This window comes from Peromyscus californicus, unplaced genomic scaffold (assembly GCF_007827085.1).
Source record: "Peromyscus californicus insignis strain IS unplaced genomic scaffold, ASM782708v3 Scaffold_4__1_contigs__length_199733344, whole genome shotgun sequence".
NCBI classification, from domain to species: Eukaryota; Metazoa; Chordata; class Mammalia; order Rodentia; family Cricetidae; genus Peromyscus; species Peromyscus californicus.
This window is the reverse complement of record NW_026294562.1, coordinates 32,744,257-32,769,072: the sequence shown is the minus strand read 5'-3', so window position 1 is coordinate 32,769,072 and position 24,816 is coordinate 32,744,257. Positions and strand designations below refer to the sequence as shown.

General features: G+C 38.4%; 1 protein-coding gene across 7 annotated transcripts in view; it reads left to right on the top strand.

The window, feature by feature from the left end:
- Nucleotides 1–24,816, top strand: part of Ric1 (RIC1 homolog, RAB6A GEF complex partner 1) — a 90,458-nt gene that overhangs the window by 27,553 nt on the left and 38,089 nt on the right. For 4 of the 7 annotated variants that reach the window (XM_052713730.1, XM_052713726.1, XM_052713728.1 and 1 more), the window contains 3 exons: nucleotides 18,029–18,136; nucleotides 22,845–22,987; nucleotides 23,105–23,241. In XM_052713730.1, the coding sequence (XP_052569690.1) occupies nucleotides 18,029–18,136; nucleotides 22,845–22,987; nucleotides 23,105–23,241 (388 nt within the window). Of the gene's footprint in view, nucleotides 1–4,643; nucleotides 4,741–18,028; nucleotides 18,137–22,844; nucleotides 22,988–23,104; nucleotides 23,242–24,816 lie in introns of those variants that run through there. The other 3 variants (XM_052713731.1, XM_052713727.1, XM_052713729.1) reach the window with 3 other exon arrangements.

The window sequence follows — 24,816 nt, the reverse complement described above, 5'->3', positions numbered from 1 at the left end:
TATACACACATACATATACACATGTATTAAAAAGGCCTTACTGAAGAAGACTAAGCCCAGTTATGAAAGAAAACTAGTGGGATGAAGAGATGTGAAATGTGTCTGACACTGTAATACTATAAGGATTGTCCCAAATAGTAGTTGCACTGAGCAGTTCATAATTGTTCATATTAGATAAATGCCACAGCAAACCAGTTGTATTAGCATATGTCTTGATTTCACATTTAGTTTGCACATTATTTCACACCTAGAGATAAATTTCTTCTAGTGTGAGCAGATACTACATTTTTTGGCTGCAAAGATGGCTCAGTTGATGAAGACCCCAGTCAGTCCCCCAAACACACATAAGAAGTGCCGGGCATGGTGGCCCGAGCTCGTCATCCCAGGACTGGAGAGGTGGAAACAGGCAGACCTCGGAGCTTGCTGGTTAGCCAGCCTGGTCTGCTTGGATCCTCTGACCTACACACACTTCGACACACAAAAGACAATGACATTTTGGGCTTTTCTTCGTTTCTATGAAGTGATTTCTGCCTATCTTATTGCCTATTTAACTTCACTGAACTTTTCCAAGTTCTCATTGTACGTTAAATAATTTAAGAAAAGTTTTATATAATAGAATTAATGAAATACGATCTTTAGGGTTTCTATTGCTATGATAAAACACCATAATCAAAAGCAACTTGGGGGGAAAAGGGCTTATTTCCATTTTATGTCCCGGGAACAGTCCATCGTGAAGGGAAGTCAGGGCAGGAGCCCATACATGAATGCTGCTTACTGGCTTGCTCCTCATGGCTTGCCACCCGGTTTTTTATACCATCCAGGACCACCTGCCTACGGGTTGCACACCCACAATAGATTGCACCCTCCCACATCAATCATCAGCCATGAACATGCCCCACAGGCTTGCCTACAGGCCAGTCTGGGAGGAACATTTTCTTAGCAGAGTCCCTCTTCCCAAATGACTAATTTCTGTCTAGCCAGCACAGCACTTCAGTGGTATATCATCTTTTTATAATCAGTATATTCACATAGGGAAATCACACTTGTTATATGTAAAAAATAATTTAATGATTAACATTAAGTGTGTGTAAAACTCAGAAAACAACCATCATGGACAACCAGGATATCTGCTGCTAGATAGTGTTCCCTAGACGTGACAGACAGGGAAAATGCACCCATGAACTCTCAACAGTAATGACAATAGCAGTTGACATGCCAAAGTAGATGGGGGAAATTCTGTAAGATCTGCCCCTAGATGAATAACTACAGCTGGTCAGTGACTGCTGGGAAGGGGAAAATCAGTTTCCTCCAAGGACGAACTCTAGCATAGGATGTCCGGTCCCAGTGGTCAGCCCCGGACACATGTACATACAAGGAATGCTAAATAAACATGAGAGGCTGTATATATACCATGTGTGTATTTATCTATGTAACAATAATTAAGAATTTGGTAGAGGGTAGAACATGAGAGGAGCTGGAAGGGGGAAGTGGGGAGTAACAGGAGTGATGTAGACATAGTCCTCGTGTATGAGTGTCTCAAAAAGTGTTTTTAAAGTAAGTTAAAAAGAAAAAAAAAAATAGGGCTGGAGAGATGGCTCAGAGGTTAAGAACACTGGCTGTTCTTCCAGAGGTCCTGAGTTCAATTCCCAGCACCCATATGGTGGCTCCCAACGATCTGTAATGAGATCTGGCTCCCTCTTCTGGCCTGCAGGGATCCATGCAAACAGAACACTGTATACATAATAAATAAATCTTAAAAAAAAAAAAAAAAGACCTGAGAGAGAGGCACATAGGCTGAGCTCTTCTCTCCAGAAAAAAAAAAAAAAGAAAGTAAAAAATAGAAAATAAAATACACATAATCCTTTTTTTTTTTTTTTTTTTTTTTTTTTTGGTTTTTCGAGACAGGGTTTCTCTGTGTAGCTTTGCGCCTTTTCCTGGAACTCACTTGGTAGCCCAGGCTGGCCTCGAACTCACAGAGATCCGCCTGGCTCTGCCTCCTGAGTGCTGGGATTAAAGGCGTGCGCCACCACCGCCCGGCCACATAATCTTTTTACTTTGCAAGAATATGACTTATAGTAGCTATTCTATGAATTATTGGTACAAATAGTGTTCTGTTGACTAAATCCCGCCTGCTGTATTTGTGTACTCCAGTACTTTCTAGAGTTACTTATTTCAGTAAGTTTTCTGAAGAAATCATTTGTAAAACAAAAAAAGAATGCTAGCAAAAGTACTTTTTGGGGAGTTGGTGCTTAGGAGTTCATGATTTTTTGTTTGTTTGTTTTTTGAGACAGGGACTTTTTGTGCAATAGTCCAGAGTCCTGGAACTCACCCTTTAGACCAGGCTGTCTTCGAACTCAAGATCCACCTACCTGCCTCTGCCTCCTGAGTACTGGGATTAAGGGCGCACGCCACCACCGCCTGGCTAGAGTTCATGATTTTAAAACCTGAAAAGCTGTGATCATGTAATGGTCAGAGGAGAGTGAAAAAAGTGGTTTTGGTGATGTTGCCATGGGTATTATTGTAAACGCCTATATAATTTAAGATACTTGTTGCCCAAACTGCTGCACAGAAAAGCTACCCGTTAACATAAGCTGATGCAGTCACAGACAAGAGTCAGGATTCAGACATGGTGTTACAGTTCCACAGTCCGTACTCCTTAGTCTCTGATACTACATACTTCAACCCTGTTTGCCTCATCTAGCAATCTCCTACTTCTTAAGACTTGGGGAATAAGAAATAGAAAAAAGGGAAGAATGGGAAAGGTTTGCAATAGCCCCTGAAGATAGAGGCAGCATAACAAAGGCTGGCAGATAATTGTGTCCTCTTCAATTATAGAAGTAGCCCTGCCTCTTGTTTCTTCTTTCTACATCTTAGGAGTTCATCACATCGACTTTATTTCTAGAGCATCTCAGCTTTCCTGTATTACATGACAGCATCTTAACCTCAGACTCCACAAGATTGCCATTACACTCCAGCTAGGCACGCAGCTCAGATACCTCCACCTAATGTTTCTAGCATTCTTGTAGATGCAGGGAGGCAGTCTTCAACAATGATGGCAGTCTTATTAAATAACTTCTTTCATTTCAAATGTCATTCTTTGATGTTCTGTTTGTCTTTTGTATCTTTATAAGTTCCACCCTATATTGAAATATCTCTTTATCTCTACCAATATGTAGACTGACTGAAGGCTTTAACGTTTTTTCACATTGTAAGATTCACAGTGAAATTTTTGATGGAAACTTTGACGTGGATAAATTAGAAATAATTATGTTTAGCTTTGAAATTTGTTTACTTAACTATATTTAAATATGAGTTTAGGAGATTTTGAAATTGCTTATTTCTTCATAATGAAAATAATTTCAACAAATTAGTTCTCATATACTCTCAGGTTCTTTTGTAGTTGTGTGTTTATGTGTTTGTTTGGAGGCAGGGTCTCTATGTAGCTCTGGCTGTCTAGAACTCACGATGTAGAACCAGCTAGCGCTCTGTTTGTTTGTTTGTTTGTTTGTTTTTTCAAGACAGGATTTCTCTGTGTAACAGAGCCCTGGCTGGCCTAGAACTCACTCTGTAGACCAGGCTGGTCTAGAACTCATAGAAATCTGCTTGCCTCTGCCTCCTGAGTGCTGGGATTAAAGGCGGTCACCACCACACTCCTGTACTCTTAATAGCAGAGCTCTCCTCCTGTGATCATCTTTCCACCACTAGTAACGTTTGTTTGTTTGTTTTTGAGGTAAGGCTTTATTGTGTTGCCCAGGCTTGCCCTTGAATTAATAGGCTCAGATAATCCTCCCACCTCAGCCGCTGAAGTAGCTAAGAATACAGACATATGACACCATGCCCAATTTAACCTCTTTTTTTCTTTAACCAGCTTTATTGAGTTCAACATTCACTGGAGCTAGAAATATGGTTTAGTCTGCTTGTCTAGCATGTGCAAGAATTGATAACCAGCTCTGCAAAAATTTACTAACGGTACTAAAATTTGGGATGTTTAATTAACTGATATTAAACACATAGGTACGCAGTTCTCCACTGGAAAAAATTTTTCCAAAACAATCACTGTTAAAGCTCTCACCTTATTCTCCCTTACCTCTTTCTTCCTGACACTTTTCATCAGATATGTGAAACTTCTTACCAGTTTGCTGTCAGTGAGTAGTACTGGTTGGAAAGAGAAGAAATTGAGATTAGTTGTTGTTAATTTCCACAGTTTATGTCCAAAACTCCAGCTGTTTTTGGTAGAAGAAGCCTACATTGTGGGCCAGAAATGTCCACTAACTCACATCACACGGAGAAGACAAAAGAGGCCAGAATTAGTTATGTACACACTATAGTTTCCTAGGATATATTTATAGTCGTGTATCACTGTGAGACAAGGACATGTCTGAGAAATGCATCCTGAGGGCACTTCATTTGTCTCAGTGTTACAGAATAGAATATACTTCCAGAAATATAGGTGTTGTAGTGTATGGATCTACAGCTGTTACAGCCTCAGTTACGACCTTGGACAGCATGTTACTATGCTGAAACTATAAGCAGTGATATTTGTACCATTGTACAATGATATTTGTGTATCTAACATATCTAAAAACAGGAAAGGTACCCTCTTGCCTTTACATTTTTTATAAGCCCAGTTTTGACATCTTTAGGTAGCCAACACCAGGAAGGAACTCTGAATACACTTCTGTACATCTGGCAACTCAGCAGGCTTGTTTGTGTTAGCATCAGCACCATTACAGACACATGGTGAGTGAATGTGTTGTGCTTCCTGTTTACAGTGGTTACAGCATTACTAAGCAGTGGGATTTTTCCACCCTGTTCTAATTTTATGGGACTACCACTATATATGAAATCCATCTTTGATTGAACATTTTGGTGGCACATGACTGTACTTCTTTATTACTGGTAATGAGACATTGACGTTAGTTTTTGTTGTTGGTGTTTTGTTTTCGTTTTATTGTTTGGTTGGGTTTTTGTTTTGGTTTTTTGAGACAGGGTTTCTGTGTGTAGCTCTGACTGTCCTAGAACTCACTCTGTAGACCAGGCTGGTATCAAACTCAGAGATCTACCTGCCTCTGCCTCCCTAATGATGAGATTAAAGGTGTGTGCCACCACTGCCCAGCTGTGTTAGAATTTTAGAGAGAAAATTTTAACTAATTTTTCTTCCTTCTTTCTAGTAGGTACCTTATTATTTGGGAAATAGGTGATAGCGGTCTTAAAAATGTTTCTCTTTGAGAGTTTCAAAACATCTATATCTAGTTTGATTTTAGCCTGTGTCAGTTCTGTAGATTTACATGTGTGATTTTTAGCTTTTGAGCTTTGCATATCTCATGCATCCATTAGCATTTACATTGTAATTGTACTAGCATTTATTAATAGGATGAGTTAGAATATTACATAATCCTAAATTCTGAAACTCCTCTTGTTATAGCCACATCCCAAAGGTGCCATCTGAATCCAAAGCCTGATAGAATTATTAAAATATCTACCCAGTTCGTAGATCCCCGCACATTGTTGTTGTTGTTACCACCAGATTAAAGGCCATAGGAATAAGTGTTCTCTTGTAGTTTCTGCCTTTTTTTTTTTTTTTTTTAAGTCTCCAGGAACTGTGAAAGCTACTAGCTGCTAGAGATGTAGCATGGGATGGGGTGCGGGACAAAAAAACAGCTTTACTTAGATAGCTTGCATAATTATAACACGTTGTATGTTATGCAGACAAATACATCAGGGTTAGGGAATGAAGAGTGGACTACAGCTTGAAATTGAATCCTTAGGATCTTCATTGAGACGATAACACATAAAAAAAGGATCTTAACGAGTTTGAGAGGAACACAGCATGCACTTAGGGGAATGACATTTTGGGGTAAGTGAGAAAATAATGAAGTTTTAGGTTTTAACAAAGGATTTGTAATTAGTAAGAAGGGATGTTTTTATGTAGTTAACTATAAAAATGAAATACTACATCGTGATTTTTTTAAGTATTTTTTTTTTTTTTTTTTTTGGTTTTTCAAGACAGGGTTTCTCTGTGTAGCTTTGCACCTTTCCTGAAACTCACTTTGGAGACCAGGCTGGCCTCCAACTCACAGAGATCCGCCTGCCTCTGCCTCCCAAGTGCTGGGATTAAAGGCGTGCGCCACCACCGCCCAGCCTTTTTTAAGTAATTTAATCCTAGAAAAATGTAGAGCCAGTTCCCTTCTGTGCAGAGAACCACCATGTACTTGAACTCACTCTCCCCTATCATTCACACCTGAGCCAGTATATAAAGTCCATTTTAGCCTACCAGTGCATATTTCCCGTATCTCTTCCATTGCCTCCTAATTCCCAACAAGACTTCTTTAGTTTGGAACTTGTAACTTTTTCCCTGGATTATTATTATCTTTTATAATTTACCTCTAAATGATTTAAACATATAATTTATTTGCCCTTTCCCTATATAAATTTTCTCATGGTTTTTCTTAGGTTTTAGGATTAGTTATGTTGCTATGGTGTGTGTGTGTGTGTGTGTGTGTGTGTATTTTTTTTCTTTTTTCTTGGTTTTTCAAAACAGGATTTCTCTATGTAGTTTTTGGAGCCTTTCCTGGATCTCGCTCTGTAGACCAGACTGGCCTCGAACTCACAGAGATCTGCCTGCCTCTGCCTCCCGAGTGCTGGGATTAAAGGCATGTGCCACCACCACCCGGCCATGCGTATTTTTTTTTTTAAAGATCCATTTTACTTATTTGATAAGTAAGTGGTACTGATGCCATCTATTCCATGACTTTGTCAATGGGTTTAAATCAGCACTCTCAATTATAATACTTGAATAGTGCTTTAGTGTTTTTAAGAGGTGGGGTGTGTGTGTGTGTATTTTCTTGCCTTTAACTATGCTGTATGTAAGTAGATGAGGTCTGTATCTGATCATTTCTTGAGTGCCAAGTTTACCTTTCTACGATTAAATCTATTTAAGTGGTTCAGTAGCAGCCTTAAATTCATGTTGTTTAAACTATACTTATTGCCTCCTGCCAAACCTGAAATTGCTTTACCCAACTTGACTGCAAGTAATCCTTTTTGTAGTCCTCTGAAGTGGAAAACTTCGGATTCTTTGTTTCTCTTTACTTCCTGTATTTGTTCAGTAATCAAGTTTCATTGACTAACTACATTTCTCCAGTGCTTCTAGAATCATCTGATCACTAGTTTTTCTTCTAGTCTCTCCTGCATAGTGAAATCTACCCTTTATGTTATTTTTTCCAAAGAGAAGACCTAAATATGTGATTCTTAAAAACTTTTATTGCTCTCTAGTTGCCACAAAATAAAGTCCAAGGTCTCTGGCATGGAATTTGGAGCCTACATTTCTCATATGTAGACTATGGTGGAAGTCACAATTTCTGTGTTTCTCTGTTCTTTGCCCTGGTGGTATGCTTCCCCACCATCATTTTATGTAAGCGAGCCATCTGGCCCGGCTTTTGAACTCAGAGCCACCATCTGCTGTATCCTATAAAGTTTCTTCCCAGCTCTCTTGTCCTCCTTTATACTCAGGGAATCACTAGTCCTCCAGATATATTCCATAGCACTCTATAAAATTTTATAGTAGCAATCAATGTTTTATTTCAAAAATAGTGAGAAGTGTATAAAGATTTAAAAATGTGAATTTTGCTTTTTTAAATTATAATCTCATCCCACTCTCCATTTGTCCTATATTTCTTGAGTAAATAAATACCCATGTATAGAATTACTGGGTCGTATCACATGCCTAAGTTATTTTAGTTTGGATACTGGCATCATCCTACATAGTTGAGTATCTGATCTTCGTGTTTTCCTCTGGAAGAGTTTTGTGGTTTTCCTTTAAAGAATGGTGAAGTTTGTTATGGGTGACAGGTTACTTGGAAAACTTCTGAACAGTTTGAGGCTTGTTTGTGTGCTTTATGAGGATTTAGTGAGCCTTTACTTTAGACTGTCTTCCACGGTCTCTCCCCTCTAGCTTGTCAGAACTAGAGCCCTCCTCCGGGAATCCCAAACGTTACTGGTTTAGCCTGTGTCTGACTCGGTGTGGTGTTTCGTACAAATGGCTTCCTACCCAGTATTGTAAGGGGACGGAGATTCTAGAGCTCTTCTTCAGTCTGCTCCAGCCTTTCTACTGCTCTGCTCCACACATTTGTTTCCATGAACATTAATCTTTTTCTTTAACTTAGCGAGACTTCTGTGTTCTACTTGGGTTCTCCCACTGTATATAGTAGTCTGGAAAGTGACTTTTGCTAGAAAACTCTTCAGTTTTCTGTTTGTGACAAGTTCTCACTTTGTAGCCCCAGTTGGCCTTGAAATCATCATTCTTCTGCTTGCTATTTATTGGATGACCGTAGTTTTTGTGTGTGTGTGTGTGTGTATTTTGTCCAGTTTTTTTTTTATTGTTTTCTGGCTGGATAATTTGGGACCATTATAATAGTAAACATGACTACCTATAAGGTCATTAGTTTGAACATTTTCAGTTATTTTCTACTGGAGAATATTTAGGCACATTTAAAATTATTCTATTTCATTCAGAAATACTTTCATTAATTATGGGCATACTGGTAAATAGTTACATTAGTATAGCTCAATGATGAAGTATGACTTAGCATGTGTGAGGCCCTGCATTCAACCCCCAGCAGGTCTTTCCCCATAGAAAGGAAACCAAATCAGATTATCTACAACTGATGAAATGTGTGATGTAGAGGAAGAAACCATTCTGAACTTCAGAACTGGGAAAGGAGAACCAAAGCCTTAAGTTTGGCTAGGACAGCCAGAACTCCTTAGATCAAGACTAGTCCATTTCAGGCCCATCTTAGAGTTGAGAATTCATGCTCATTACCATAACTAACTATTTTTCATATGCCCACTAAATTTGTGAGACATTTGTTATAAACTGACATTTAAGAGGCCTAAGATAGTAATAAATAAGTAAAGTTAATGTCAGGGCCTGCAGGTCAGTGGTAGTCCAGTGGTAGAACACTTGCGTGCATGCACAAGGCCTTGGGAGTCCTCAGCACTGCAAAATAGAAATTTAAAAATAAATAAATGAACAAAAGTGAATAAATGTCCTGAAAAGTCATACTAGTATTTCAAGGGAAACACTTATGAGAAAGAGGAGCATTTTATAGATACAAACATTTGAGTTATTTGCTTGGAAAAAAGACAGGCCTGAAGTAAGTTCTGTGGGGGAAAAACACTGTATAAATAATTGCACTGTACTGTACTGTTTTGTTTTATTTTGCTTTGCTTTGTGACAGAATCTCACTGTTTAGCCCAGGCTGCCCTTGCACTCCGTTTACGCTCCACCTGAGTGCTGTAATCACAGACCTGAGCCACCACATCTGATTCTAATTAACTGAACTCTTGAAGTTTCTATCCCATACCCCAAATCCATTATGTTATCTGCCCTATTAATATTTTCTTTAAGTGGTACTTAATAGTATTTGAGATCTCTGCACCTGAGACTTTGTTCAAACAAAAGCTTGTTGAATTTGTGTTGTAGCAGTTAACTGTATCACTGGCATAAACCTCCAGAGTGTATTTGAATTTAAAGGTGATATTAATTTTTTCATATAAAATTTATGCATAATTTTATAGTTCATTTGAGTCTTGGTTTTTATAAGTTCATTGGGAACTTAGTCACTCCTGAAGGTCATTACAAATTTGAGCAGTAACTGACCTACCCTTCCCCACCGAAACATTTCATTTTTTTCATTGCTCTTTATTGACGTGAATATGTAATAGCTCATTAGAATAGAGAAGTAGAGATTTTCATTTATATTAAGTACATATTTAGAACAGAATTCTCAAATTGGGTTAGTTTCATTCTTTGTCTTCCTTACATGTGTCTTGAGCTAGACTCAAACAACCTTTTAGAAATGTGGAAAGAGGGGCTATTGTATTTCCAATCAACTAGGTTTCATTTCTTCTCTGACATGGAAAGGGCACTTTAAAATTACTTTATGTCTTTCTTCAGTTATTTTATGTGTATAAAATGAGAAGAAAAAAAACAGTTAAACTCTTACTAAATTGCATGCAGCATTGTTTTCTAGGTTACCTTTAAAATTGTTAAACTGCTTCCACTGGATACTTAAGACTATTCATATGTGGTCAGAATAGAAGGGAATTCTCGTTAATTAAATATGAGCGTTACAGTGAACTACACTTTGAAGGATAATGTTATCTAAAAGTACAGATGTCCTTCTAAAACATGTCTTAAACTGAGTTACTTACCAAATATAAGCAGCGGCAACCTTGTTTTTGAGATCTTTGGTGAAAATATTTAATATATGTAATACCCCAAAATGCAAAGTATTTTTAAAGTTAGCAATGTGTTTATATTATCATAGCTTATTTATTATATTGGTACTTTTAAATATGGTTAGTATCATAGCCTTAAAGTTTGGTTATATAGAAAATGTAACTATATTAAATGTAACATTTTCTAAGATGTTCCATAGGCAAATATTCCACATTCACATGGTAACAGCAACTTAATGTCTCTAGATATGTTCTGTTTAGTTAACTAGTTTTTTTTAAACAAATCTCATGTAAATTATATTTTAAAGTGAAATTATTAAACTTTCCCTATCTTGAATTTATCTAAAAGTACAGATGTCCTTTTAAATATATATGACCCACTGTGTTTGATTAGCGTTGCCTGCATGAGGAGCACAGATTTGGGAAATACCCCCGTCTCCCAGGCAACATTAACTACCACTAGCTTCCCAGCTGTGGATATCATGAACCCTCCCCTGCCCATGACAGACAATAGATGGGCCCCGTCTTGTGTGAGTGACCATAGCTGCTGTGAGTTCATGAGTTGCAATAGCCACGTCATGTCTGGAGGACAGCTTTCCATAGCACTCCACCCCTCCTCCAGATCTTCCCTTCTTTCTGTCCCTTCTTCTGTGATGTTCCGAGCCTTAGGGATAGAGTTGGCCTGTTTAGGGCGGAGCCCTCAACAGTCACTCTCAGTACTTTAGCCAGTGTACAAGTTTCTGTACTATCAGTCTTCCACTTCAAAAGAAGACTTCTTCGACCTAGGCTAGAACAGCACTGTTCGATGGGAATAACTATGAATATATAGAAGGTAGCTTGATGAACACAACATGTATGTTTAGCCTAACAGCAGTAGTACCTTCCTCCAAGGGCCTGTAACCTCCCAAGTATAGCCATTTGACTGGATTTACAGTACTGGCATGAGTTCTTTCCTATGGAATAGCTCTTAGGTCCAGTCTGAACTGCTTGGTTACTCCCAACCACTGGTTGCACCAGTGGTCCATCTTGCCTGACAGTTTACCTATAAGCTATGAGCACTCAGAGTCCACAGCTAGGTGTGACTATTGATGCGTTTTCTCCCCCAGCTGCCTGCATAGCACCATTTGGCACTATGAATGCTAGAGAAAAGGAAGCTCCCAACTTGATTTCTGTGTCTTGAAACTGAAATTTGAAGTGCCTTCAGTAGTAAGTTCATACAATGTGGTTCTGCTGAACAAACAAGAGCATATCTATAGATCTCTTGAGCATATTCATTTTTCTTTTATTTTACCTGCTTCTCAGATTGCATAGTAAAATCACTCATATAGAATGGTTTACAAACTTTGTTGGTTTTCATTGTATAAAAATTTAACAATAATTAGTTATCTATTTAAGTATACCAGTCAGCTGAAGCCCTCATGGTACAGTTGAAAAACCACAGTGTGTTGACTGCTGACTCTTAAATTCTTTTCCCAAAAGTAGCGCAGATCCTTTGCCTTTGTACTTTATACTAAAGTAAGTCATATTAGTTCTCTGTAAGTAGGCAAGAAGCCACTTTTTCAAAATGCTCAGATGTAAAGGATCGTCTCCTAATTAACCTATGGTCTCTACTGCCTTTGTCTCCATCTATTCTTCAGTATTCATTTTAAATGTTTGTTTAGTTGCTTAGAGACTAGGATTGAAAGCACAAGTTCAGATGTCAGCTCTTATTAGTTCTATGACCATTAAGAATGTTCTCAGTATTTAAGTTACATGTTTTCCCTGGAAAAGTGCAGATAATAAAGTTTGTCTTCAAAAGATTACAAATGGTTGAGATACTACATATAGTACATTTCTGAACAGTTTTTCATACATGTAAATGATTAGTAGTAGGATTTTTATACTATTGAGTTGCCTCTCATAATCTGGCTTCAGTTTATTCTTCCAGCTTCAACTTCCATGACTCTCTTCCAACCATCTGTTATTATAATTTATCAAATTATTGTAGCTGTAAATAATAAAGTTTTCATTAGAAAGCTAATTTTTGTCACTGTAATTTTAAATATTTTACTGTGTTTTTCTGTGCCTGGAAGGTGGAGTAGAAACATTTCTATGAAGTTTTTGTAAGTCATTTGGAAGTTGAGAAACTAAGGTTTATGTAAATTTACTTTAAAACGTTATAATGCTTCATATCTAGTAAGTAAAAAGAATTTATATAAGGAATAACAGAGTTTTCACTTTAAGGTAGGTAATCTTGAAAGGCACTTGACGATCAACCCAACAACAATTTGAAATATTTCTGTCTTTAATGAAAGCGAGAGATGTCTCTAACCAACCTTTGAGCTAAAATTTAGAAGGGAAATGTAAATAACTTGGGAAGATTAACCTGACGACTGCCTGGATATACTGACAGAAATCACTCTATTTTACTGCAAATCCAAAAGGGCTGAGAAATTAGACAGACTACTAACCACAGAATACTATCTACACACAGTGAAATAAGGGCCATAGATTCCTTGAAAATATTTAAACAAGGAGTAAGAATCCCTTTCTTTTTATTTCACCAGATACAGGAACTAAATTGTGTGGTTGAACCTTAGGGATTGTAGGCACAGAGGAGCATTGGGTGAAATGCTAGAGCAGAGATGGTGATAGTTCAGCAAGGCCCACTCCACTCTGTGACTTCTCCACACCAGAAAAGTTATTTAAGATATAGTTGTATTTGGGAACCATGGGGGTGGGGAGGCATCTGGCCCTGATGCTGAAGTGCCAGTTGGCAGGCCCAACTACACACAGGGCTTTCTTGCTGACTTTTTTAGTGCTAACTTGTTAAATATAAAGAAGCAGGGATTATTAGCTGTTTTTGGGAAGTTTCCAGTGTGGGAATTGGGAGACTTGACAATAGAAAAGGGTGTGTGTGGGTGACTTAGAAGAAGACATGCAGGAAACAAAAACATTTCAAAGAAATGATAGTTGATCACTTTCAAATAGATAACTGTCTAGAGGAAGTTTGGGAGAGAGGTTCAGAAGAAATACATTCCAGCTGGGCAGTGGTGGCCCTTTAATCCCAGCACTCAGGAGGCAGAGGCAGGCAGGTCTCTGAGTTTGAGGTCAGCCTGGGCTACAGAGTGAGTTCCAGGACAGCCGGGGCTACTCAGAGAAACTCAATCTCAAAAGAAGAAGAAAAAGAAAGAAATTCCACAAAAGCTTTGAAAGTGAAACAGTTGAGGAGCCATGTGTATGGTTATAGAACAGAAGACACAAGTAAGAGAGAAAAATAGAAAATAGATTAGTATGAGATTCATTATCTAACATAACAGGAGTTCAAGAAAAAGCATACAGGATATCACAAACCCCATTAACATTTTAAGGAAACAAAGTGTGACCATCACAGACCTACACAAAGATTGAACAGGTCAAGTGCTCAGTACAGTGATGTAGGTTCACATGCTTATGGAAAGCCTATTATTTTGAAAGTTTAGAACCTACTTAAAAAAAAAAGTAAGGATTTTGATATTGATGGGGGAGGGACAGATAAAAACCTGCAAATTAAAGTGCCACTGAGAGTGAAAGGTAATTTGCTCAGTGTTAGAACACTTACCTAGCATGCATAAGGCCCCACACTCTATTCCAAACACACACTTATACAGACACACACACACATGCAAGCAAGTATGCATGTTTAAAAAACATTGCATCCTGGAAGAGGAGTTATTTTTTTCAATAGTGTAGCCATTGAGAAATTTATGTGTTCCAATAAATAACCTCCAACTAATGCTCATTCTAGCAACCATAACTAAACTTCAGGTTGGGTATGGATCAGAGCAGAAAGGGACTTGTTAGGAGGATGAAGGTTTTCAGTGGCGGGGAAGGTGTGCAAACTAAAATACACTGGTGATTAAATTTGAGTTACCAATAATGCATCAGTGTTTCATTAAGGAAAGAAATAAATAAAAAGCACTTCCCCTTGTAGTCATTTAACTAAGAGTGAGTCCAGACTTGAATCCTCTACTTCTTATTCCCTCTGTCTGTTATGAGTCTGAATCTGTGCCTGCCTGAGGGCTGTCTTGTGACTGTTTTGAATCTCTTTGTCCCTATGTCTGTGTGTATCTGTCCCAGTGTGTGTCTGTCTGTTGTATGAGCTGTGTGTATGAATGTGGTATCTGTCTGTGAGTGGTGTTACTGTCCCTAGTAAGGGTCTTTGCTCTGTATTTATTGAACAGCATAGAAAACATCACATGAAGAAGGAATGAGATACTTTACAGAAATCTTTAACAGAGTTTTACAATGCATTAAGTTGCTGGCTCCATCTGGTCCCTACAAACCAGTTAACGCATCATTGTTTATCAATCAGTAACCATAAATAGTTGCTTTCAACCTTTATGGTAAGTTTTAGGAAGTTGCTTTGAACTTCTGTATCTGCGGCTTTCAGCAAAGATATACCTGCATTATCTGGGTCAAGGGCATGGGGCAGTACATAAGATTGGAGCTATGCAATAGCTTAGGTTATAAAAGTTGACTGCATGGGAAATCCAAGACAAGTAAGGTTGATTGTTCAGTTGTTCTCTTAAAGGCAAATTAAACAAACAGGCTGAGTACACAATAGGCTAGAAGTCTTAGGTCTTACATGATTTCAAGATATGTTACTAACTTTGGCTGTGAGGTCCAGCAAAAGTTCCAGTCTCTTAGAATGTAAGAGACACTTAGAATATTGCATCACCATAAGAATGGGCATGAAAAGGGGTAATGGGTTAAAATGACCAGATTTTAGTATATAAACACATGAAATTGTCAATGACAAAAAATGTACCCAGATGCAGTAGCATACGATTGTAATAGCATTTTGAGAGGTGGAGGCAAGAGAATCACAGATTTGAAGCTGGCCTGGGTTGCATAGTGAAACATCCCAACATACACACTGTAGGTGGAGACACAAAGCCTTTAAGATACAGAGGGAAATATATTGCTTTGAGCATGTGTAAAAGAATTTTTCCTACATACAAGAGAAAAATCTGCTGAAAACCTGTACACTTATCCCCTGCACTCAGGTTATCAGCATCGCCCTTTTCACAGAGTGAGTTCCAAACACCGACCATTCTTTCAGATGTCTCCATTTTAACTCAGGGCTTTCTTTAAGGTTGACTTATTCTTAGCAGAGCCTTCAGAGACTACTTTGGTTTTTCCTTTTTCATAAGTCTTACAACACTATTGAATTTTAAGCATTAATTTGAAAAAATGCGTGATTACCACCTTAAATGTGACTATGGTAAATTACTCATTTTCTTTTTAGAGACTGCCACATTAGCCAAGCATACTAGCTGCACACAAACCTGAATGGATAAACATCAACTAGCTTAGCCTGTTAGACGTAGAAAGAATCAAATATTCCTGGTCACTGCAATAGCAAGATGACAGTAAGCCACCATCAAGCTTATATGTGAAAAAAATAAAAAACCCTCAATTAAAAAGGAAGCAAAATGGGTTTCTGAGCAGCAAAGTAATTTTTACAAAAACCAGAAACCTTAAAAGCTATTGGGTCTCGTTGAACTCTTTGTATATAACTGTGGTAGTATTAACAAATTGAGTGGCAGGATTGTAGATGATTGAAAAGAGAATTGATGTTAGCAGACCAGTTGTTGACAAGATTGATAGCTGCCACAAAAGATACTGTGTTGGTTACTTTTATGTCAACTTGACATAAGATAGTCATTTCAGAAGGGAGACTCAGTTGAGACAATGCTTCCATAAGACTAGCAGCCTATAGACAAGCCTATATAGAGTATTTTCTTGCTTAATGATTGATGTGGAAGAGTTCTTACATGTAGGAAAATTTCTTATATACAGCCCATAAAAAAGTAGGCTAGTAAGACATGAGCAAGCTAGTAAGCAGTGTTCCTCCATGGCCTCTGCTTCAGTCCTTACTTCCAGGTTCCTGCCTTGAGTTCCTTCCCTCACTTTCTTCAGTGATGGACTGGGATATGGAAATGTAAGCAAAACAGACCCTTTCTTCCTCGAGTTACCTTCGGTCATTATGGTGATATTTTATTTGTGTTGAAATGTGATTTTATTGTATGTTAATAAATAAAGTTGCCTGGAGATCAGAGGTAAAAGCGAACCATTAAGCAGAAGTCCGGCAGTGGTAGCACACACCCTTAATCTGATCACATGGCAGGCAGAGTCTCTGTGTGGTCAAGAACACAGCCAAGCGTGATGACCCGAATCTTTAATCCCAGTACCAACCATAGAGACCAGGAGGTCTGTATAGACAGGCAGTGACGAGGAAGCCATGCGGCTGGGCTTAGAGCTAATGAGAAGGCAGAACAGGAAAGCAATAAAAAGGCAGTCACACAGGAGCAGCTCACTGGACGGCAGCGAGTGGTAAGCTAAAGGTAGTCTTGGCTCCTCGCTAGCGCTCTGACCTCTTGGGCTTTTAACTCTGTTTTTGGCTCTGTGTTTCTTACTTAATAAGACTGTTTAGAATTTCGTCTACAGGTCAGTAGAAACCCAAAGACAGATACATAACTATTAATCCCAGCACAGGCACTGAGGAAGAATAGGCTGGTGATAGCATACACCTATGCCATGTGGAGATAAATTCAAGACAGTTCTGTAGTCTTTATGAGCTGTGTGCTCAGTTTCTTGGCATTGATCTAGCAATATTTTTATGTAGCCATTAATCACCATGGATTTAAATACACACACACACACACACACACACACACACACACACACACACACACACAATTTTGTTTTTTGTTTTGTTTGGTTTTGGTTTTGGTTTTTCGAGACAGGGTTTCTCTGTGTAGCTTTGCGCCTCTCCTGGAACTCACTCGGTAGCCCAGGCTGGCCTCGAACTCACAGAGATCCGCCTGGCTCTGCCTCCCGAGTGCTGTATTTTGTTATTTATTGCCAAGTTATTTATGAAATATCTAATTACATCCCTGAATCTGACATTAATTCTGATAAATCCCCAGAGAATAAGAATCACAGATAGGGTGTGGAATAAGGTAAAATGAATGAACAGTTTGGACCATACACTGCTGTATGTTGTAGCTGGAGTTTTCTCCAGTCCTGCCTGGCCCACAGTCAGAACAAATCTCTCTCACCCACCAGTCCCGCAGCTGCTCAGACCCAACCAAGTAAACACACAGAGACATTGCTTACAAACCGTATGGCTGTGGCAGGCTTCTTGTTATCTAGTTCTTCTGTCTTAAATTAACCCATTTCTATAAATCTATACCTTGCCACATGGCTTGTGGCTTACCAGTATTGTTCATGTTGGTACTCATGGCAGTGGGTGGCAGCGACTCCTGACTCAGCCTTCCTGTTCCCAGAATTCTCTCCTTGTCCCACCTATACTTCCTGCCTGGCTACTGGCCAATCAGCACTTTATTTATTAACCAATCAGAACAACACATTCACAGCATAGAGAACATCCCACAGCAGTATGTGGAATGATATAGTGCATTTGAGGTTTCCTAGCTAGCAAAGCTCTCTTAGTCATTTTAAACAAAATGTTTGTTGGTTCTCTTGAGAGTTCACCGTAATCTCCCCTTCCCTCCATCCCTCCTCCTCTGATTTTTCCCTCAGTCCCCCAACACAAGTTACATTAGTCAAGCTTACTTGTATCTAGTTTATATATAAATGTGTCTACTGTGGTATAGAATTCAAGTTTGATGTTCATTTGTGAATCTTTAGGATGAACACCTGGTTTGTAAGTTTGCTTATGTTTGTTTACTTGAATGTATATTAGGTACAGAGTAGGAGCAAATTTAATATCTTTGTCTCAGCCTTGTGCTTTTTCTCTTAGAGGAAGTCCACAAATGAAGGGGATACCTCATTTTAAGGAAGAACATTGTGCCCCAGCTCTAAATTTAGAAATGAAGAAAATATTGGATTTGCAAGCACCCATCATGAGGTACAGTATGTTGGTTAAGATTGGCACTTTTTGACCACAAGAGTCTATGTTGGTTAATCACATGACCAACAAAAAAATTGTTTTTGTGTCAAAATTTATATATTAAGTGTTTGTTGTATGATATAACATACTAAAAAAGATTCTGATAGAATCATACATGTTGAGGAAAAGATGAGCTGTCCCTTTCTACAGCCTCCATACATTTCTTGGAAGTGCATGTACACTTGAAAGAACATTAAGCTTTTGGATTCCAATGTGAATAAAGGCTGTATGACAACCAGTGAGAAATACTAAAATACTGAAAATCTATTAGTACTCAATGATTTTTTCAAGTGACTTTTACAATTTAACTTTATTTTCTTAATTGTTCATGACTGACCTTTTAGTTGTTACTTAAGACAATTGCTTATTGTGTCCTCTGCATTGTGACTAATATAAAGACTATACAGCTGTGAAAACAATGAGACTCATTCCCCCAAATAAACTGTTGAGTAAAAAGCAAGATATGTATGGTAATAAGAATATCTGGTTTTAAAGGGTATTACAAGTTTGTTGTTCTAGAAGAACACATAAGAAACTAATGGACAGGGCTGGAGAGATGGCTCAGCTGTTAAAGGCTAGGCTCACAACCAAGAAACTAATGGACAGATTTGGAGAAGAGATTTTTTTTTTTCTTAACTAGGTATCTTTTAAAAATATTGAGGCATGGGGACAGCAAGATAGCTCTGTTGGTTTAAAAAAAAAAAAAAAAGTGCTTACTTCTGAGCCTAATGTAATGACCTGAATGTAATTACCTCCCAAGTACTCACATGGTGGAAGTAGAGAATTGATTCCCAAAGTTGTCCTCTGGCCTCCAAACACATTCCATGGCATGCCCAAGCATCTCCCCACCAACCACTAGGTAAATAAATAATAAATGTGGAACAATTTAAAAAAATAAAAAGACTGAACATATAACTATAAAATGAAACTATTGGACTATATAAATGTAATTCCTATTTTTTAAAAGACCTTTCTGATTTATAGTTCTAACAAAGGGCTTCTTGCATTGTTTCTGTTGTTAAAATACCACTGGAATAAACTGTACAAGATTGGCCTGCAAGTGGTGAGCTGTTGTCATTGCCCTGTTTAGTCTGTCTTCTTCTTCTTTAATCCTCCCATGGAAAAGAACGTCTTTGTTATTTGCTTAAATGTGACTAAGCTGGGACAATGTAGTTTAGCTTATTCACTGTGTTGATCAAAGATTGCTGATCACTTCAGATTTTATTTACTCAGGATGGAAGCCTTTTGAAGAATATAACTTGAGATGACTTAGTGGGTAAGAACGCTTGCTGCATAAACATGAGACCTAAGTTCAGATACTCACACCCACATAAAAATATGCGTAGTCATGTACAAGGCTGTAGCTCGAGTGCTGTGATGGGCAGACTGGAGAATTGCTAGGGATTGCTGGCTGCTAGCCTAGCTCCAGTTCAGTTGAAGACCCTTTCTCAAGGAAGTAAGGTGTAGGGTGATAGAGCGGTACACAACTTGGCTTACACACACACACACACACACACACACGTAAAATTTTTATAGACTATTACTTGATGCAGAAGGAATTTTAAATATATGTGGGTACCAAACTAGGTAGAACAATCCAACTTGGTTTTATGCCTCCACCTGGTGGTAAAGCCATGTAACACATGGAAATAGAAAAAAGCTTTTGCAAAAAGAATTTCTGGGACTGTAAGTGTAGCTCAGTAGTAGAGCCTGTTTTCACCATGCTCAAAGCCCAGTGTCAAGTTCTAGCACCACTAAAGGGAAGGGAGGAATTGCTTCCAACTGTATGACTGTGCTGTATAGTTTATGTCAACTGGACACAAACTAAAGTCATCGGAGAGGAGGGAGCCTTAATTAAGAAAATACCTCCATAAGATAGAGCTGCAGGCAGTAGAGCATTTTCTTCATTAGTGATTGATGGGGGAAGGAAGGCCCAGCTCATTGTGGGTGGGGCCACATTGCTGGTGGTCCTGGGTTCTATAAGAAAGCAGGCTAAACAATCCATAGGGAGCAAGCCAGTAAGCAACACCCCTCCATGGCCTCTGAGTCAGCTCCTGCCTTCAAGTTCCTGCCCTGTTTGAGCTCCTGTCCTGACTTCTTCAATGATGAACTATGATAAGTAATATAAGCCAAATGAACCCTTTCTTCCCCAACTTTTTGGTCATAATGTTTCTTCACAGCAATAGAAACCCTAACCAAGACAGTGACTTTCACCTCTGTAAGAGTAGATTCTGAAACTTTAGGTAGTTGGGAGTCTCAGATTTCTCTCAAACTAACAAAAAATTACATTTCAAACAAAACTATTAGCTGGTCTAATATAAACATCCTGGAAATTCCCTATACATTTGTGAAATGAGAGAGAAGACACTGAAAGATTATATAATCAGCTATTTTCTACTATCAAAATCAACGTAATCAATTAAAATTGGGATTACTGGTTATAATGTTGCTTATAGGAACAAAAGTACTGTTATCTTTTATTTTTGATTAAATAAAAAAGTAAAGATTAATACTAAACATCCATCTTTTGTTATTGCTTGAATACAAAGAATGTTTAAAAGATTAAAAATTTATAATTATAAGTTTTAATAATTGGTTAATCAGAAACACTATTCTACTTCAAGTCATGTGACAGCATGCGATGACATGCATCATATTCCTTACTAACTTATTAATCATTTAGAACTCGATATCCTACATTGAAAAATACCTATGCTTGAAAAAAGGAATAATCTGTGGAGCCAATGGTGCAGTAGTCTCATCAGAACATACCTGCAGTGAGTTTGTGTGTCTTTATATGTACTTACAACTAAGGATGATATTCAGTTGTAAGAACCAGTACAGCATGAAAAGACCTAATTTGTTGGGCTTGACATTTGTTCTAAAAATTAAATGACAATTGGGTGGTTTAAGACAAGGCCCATTTTTAAACTTTTTGGAGAAATATTCATTACTTTATCAACTGACATTAGCCATTGTTTAACAAGTTTGTTTACTTTTAATTGAAAAGGGTGAATGGTATATCTTACATTTTCATGTAGGTAGGTGTTTGTATTTGTGATAAGGGAGGAAGGGAGGAGAGGGGAGGGGAGAGAGAGAGAGAGAGAGAGAGAGAGAGAGAGAGAGAGAGAGAGAGAGAGAGAGATTGATTGATTGATTAACATCTGGTGCTTTCCCAGTCGCGCTCCATATTATTTTGAGATGGTGTCACTCACTGAACCTAGAGCTCAACAGTTTGTTTAGACTGGCTGGATCTACTTCCCAACACTCCCAGCACTAGGATTACAGATGTATGCTGCCACACCTGGACATTTTAAGTGGGTAGTAGGAATCTCAACTCAGATCCTTATGCTTGTGTCACGGAACAGAATCTGGCCTTCCTAGGGAGAGAGCATTACAGACAGTGAGAGACAGGAAAACAGTCACATGACCCTGGCTTTGCCCAGGCTGCTCTCCCACTCCCAGACCTGCAAGGAGACAAGCATTACCAACTGGGCCAGCTTCTCAGCCCTCATATAGTCTTCGTCATTTATAACACAATTATTTTACGTCATTATCTGCTCATCCAACATTGGGATTGTATAACAGTCTATTTATATTGATGAACTTTTCTTTTTCCTCTGGTTCACACTTTCCTATCTCTATATCTGGTCATTTTTGATGCAGCTTTGTTTATTGTAATGTAGAGATTATAAGTTCTATTAATTTTCAAGTACATTGTCACTATATGTGGCTACTGTTATCAGATTGTACAGGTAAAGAATTTCTATTTTTGAGAACTTTATTAGACAATGCTGGAGGATTGTTTGTTCCATGTACATTCTGTGGTTTCAGTTTGTCATCCTTTGGTTAGTTACATCTATTTTTCCTCTTTAGTGGCATCAATCACATCATACTGACGTCATCCTTCGTCTTCTTTAATTTGTTGCCTCATTATTTCAATTTTTTAATATGGATTAAAATTATAATAAAGTTATAGACAGGTAGTGTTCTATAAGGATTTAATGATCTGCTTTGTTAAAGCGTTTAGCTAAAGCTAAACATTTTGTCATTTTTGTTTTGTTTTTATTATTTTGTTTTAGGTGACAGTCTCACTGTGTAATTCCTGACTATCCTGGAACTTACACAGTGTAGACCAGGCTGGCTTCAAACTTAGAGTTTTAAGTTTTCCTACCTTACAGATGTTTGGCCTTGCTTGCAGAGGCTTACTCACTGCCTGCCTGCCCTCCCTCCCTCCTTCCCTCCTTCCCTCCTTCCCTCCCTCCCTCCCTCCTTCCCTCCCTCCCTCCCTCCCAACTACCCCCCTTTAATGTCTTCCTCCTTCCTTCCTTCCTTCCTTCCTTCCTTCCTTCCTTCCTTCCTTCCTTCCTTTCATCTATATCTATCTATCTATCTATCTATCTATCTATCTATCTATCTATCTATCTATCTATCTACAGGGTCTTACTGTGGAACCCTGGCTGGCCTGGAACTCACTTTGTAGACCAGGCTAGCCTTGAACCCACAGAGATCTACCTGCCTCTGCCTCCTGAGTGCTACAAATAAAGGTGTGTGCTACCATACCTGGCTTGCAGAAGCATTTTCTGAAAGCAGTTATATTTATACTCATTGCCTTCCCAGTATGCTTTCTTAAGTTAATTGACGTAAGTTGCTTGCTTCCCCCCAGTTTACAGTCTGTGCTGGAAGATCTCCTTGTGGCGACTTCTGATGGACTTCTTCATCTTATTCATTGGGAAGGGATGACAAATGGAAGGAAAGCCATCAATCTTTCTACAGTACCATTTTCCGTAGATCTTCAGTCATCTAGAGGTACTTACACTTTCCATATGAGGTGGAACCCGTTTAATATATGACATATGGTTTGCTACCCAAATATATGAAGTAGTAGTGGATTATAACCCATTCTGTTTCCGTATTTTTCATTAGTAGGTTCATTCCTTGGCTTTGCAGATGTGCACATTAAAGATATGGAATACTGTGCCACGCTTGATGGGTTTGCTGTGGTGTTTAATGATGGTAAAGTTGGATTTATTACACCAGTATCCAGTAGATTTACTGCAGAGGTATGAATTGTGTATTCTGAATTATTTTATTTTGCATATATTAATTTTGCTTTGTTATCAAATCCTGTGTTCTGTTAGTTTGCATAATTTTTATTCAAATTATAAGACAGTTACCGGGTTATTAACTTTATCCTGTGGGAAATTACTGTTTGCTTCAATCTTCTCCAGCCCCAACACAAAATCTTTCCATCTTTCCAATAAAGTTAGTTTTAGTAAGGTTACTAGCCATTGTTTATAGGATAGTCAGTATGTAAATTCTGTTGATACCAAGCTGTAAAATATGTTAATGATTAGGTTTTCCTTTCCTGCTGATGTTTATTTCCACTGGGAGTTAATAATTCTTTTGTTCTTTATGTTTAATTCTGTGTGTATGTGTGTGCCTTTGCTTATGCACACATGCATGTTTGTATATGTGCAGGGTGTGTGTGCTTGTAGAAGCCAGAGGACAACCTAGGCTGACATTCTCAGTCACTGTCAATCTTGCTTTTTGAACCAGAATCTCTCTGGTCTAGAGCTTACCAAGTAGACTAAACTAGCTGGCCAAGGAGTCTTCACCTCCAGCACTGGGATTACAAGTACATAAGAAACAAAGCTGGCTTTTCACATGGGTTCTGGGCATCGAACTCAGGTCCTCACGCTTGCACAGCAAGCGCTTGACTGAGCTGTCACCTGGCCCGCCCTCCATTAGCTCATTCTTTATGTACTTACCACTTAACCCCAAACTGATTGTCAGTGCGGTAGGGTCTTCTCCATTCTTTAAATCACTAGGTGTTTGTTTAATCTTCTTTAAGAACTTTCTGTTGGAGCTTTCTGGACTACTCCAGACTACAGTTCTCCAGACTGGTTGCTTTAACAAAGATATATTTTCTGGTTTATCATCATCATCATCATCATCATCTCAAGAATCTCTTTCTTCTTTTAATTATATATCCTTTGATAGCTATTGATTTTTGACTTTTAGGTAGTAAATATGTAGGTTTTGCTACCGTTTGAGACCCAAACTAAAATGGAATTATTCTGTTTTGGTATTCTTTTCTTCTGTTCCTTTCCCCCTCCCCTTTGTAGCTCCAGTGTTCCTTATAAAAGAGTTCTGAAGTCCCTTCCAGAGGATCTGTAGACCTGACCACCTAATACTCTGATATTTGAGTTCTGGAAGAGTTAAAAACTAGCAGGTTCAAGGTGGAAACTTGGACTTTTCTTTGATGTTCACTGTTTCTCTCAAAGGAAAAATGTTCAGCTTTCTATTGGAGCAGAAGTTGAGTCTTTGTTGTCTATTCACATCGGGAGTGTGCTCAGAGAGGATCCAAGTCTTAACTAGACTTTGAACCAACTCTACCATTCTTTTAGAGACACCCAAATTCCCCGCCCTTTTTTGTACCCAGTAGTTTCAAATGAGCTATTTCTTTTTGTTTGTTTGTTTGTTTTTTTGTTTTTTCGAGACAGGGTTTCTCTGTGTAGCTTTGTGCCTTTCCTGGAACTCACTCTGTAGTCCAGGCTGGCCTCGAACTCACAGAGATCTGCCTGGCTCTGCCTCCCGAGTGCTGGGATTAAAGGCATGCGCCACCACTGTCCGTG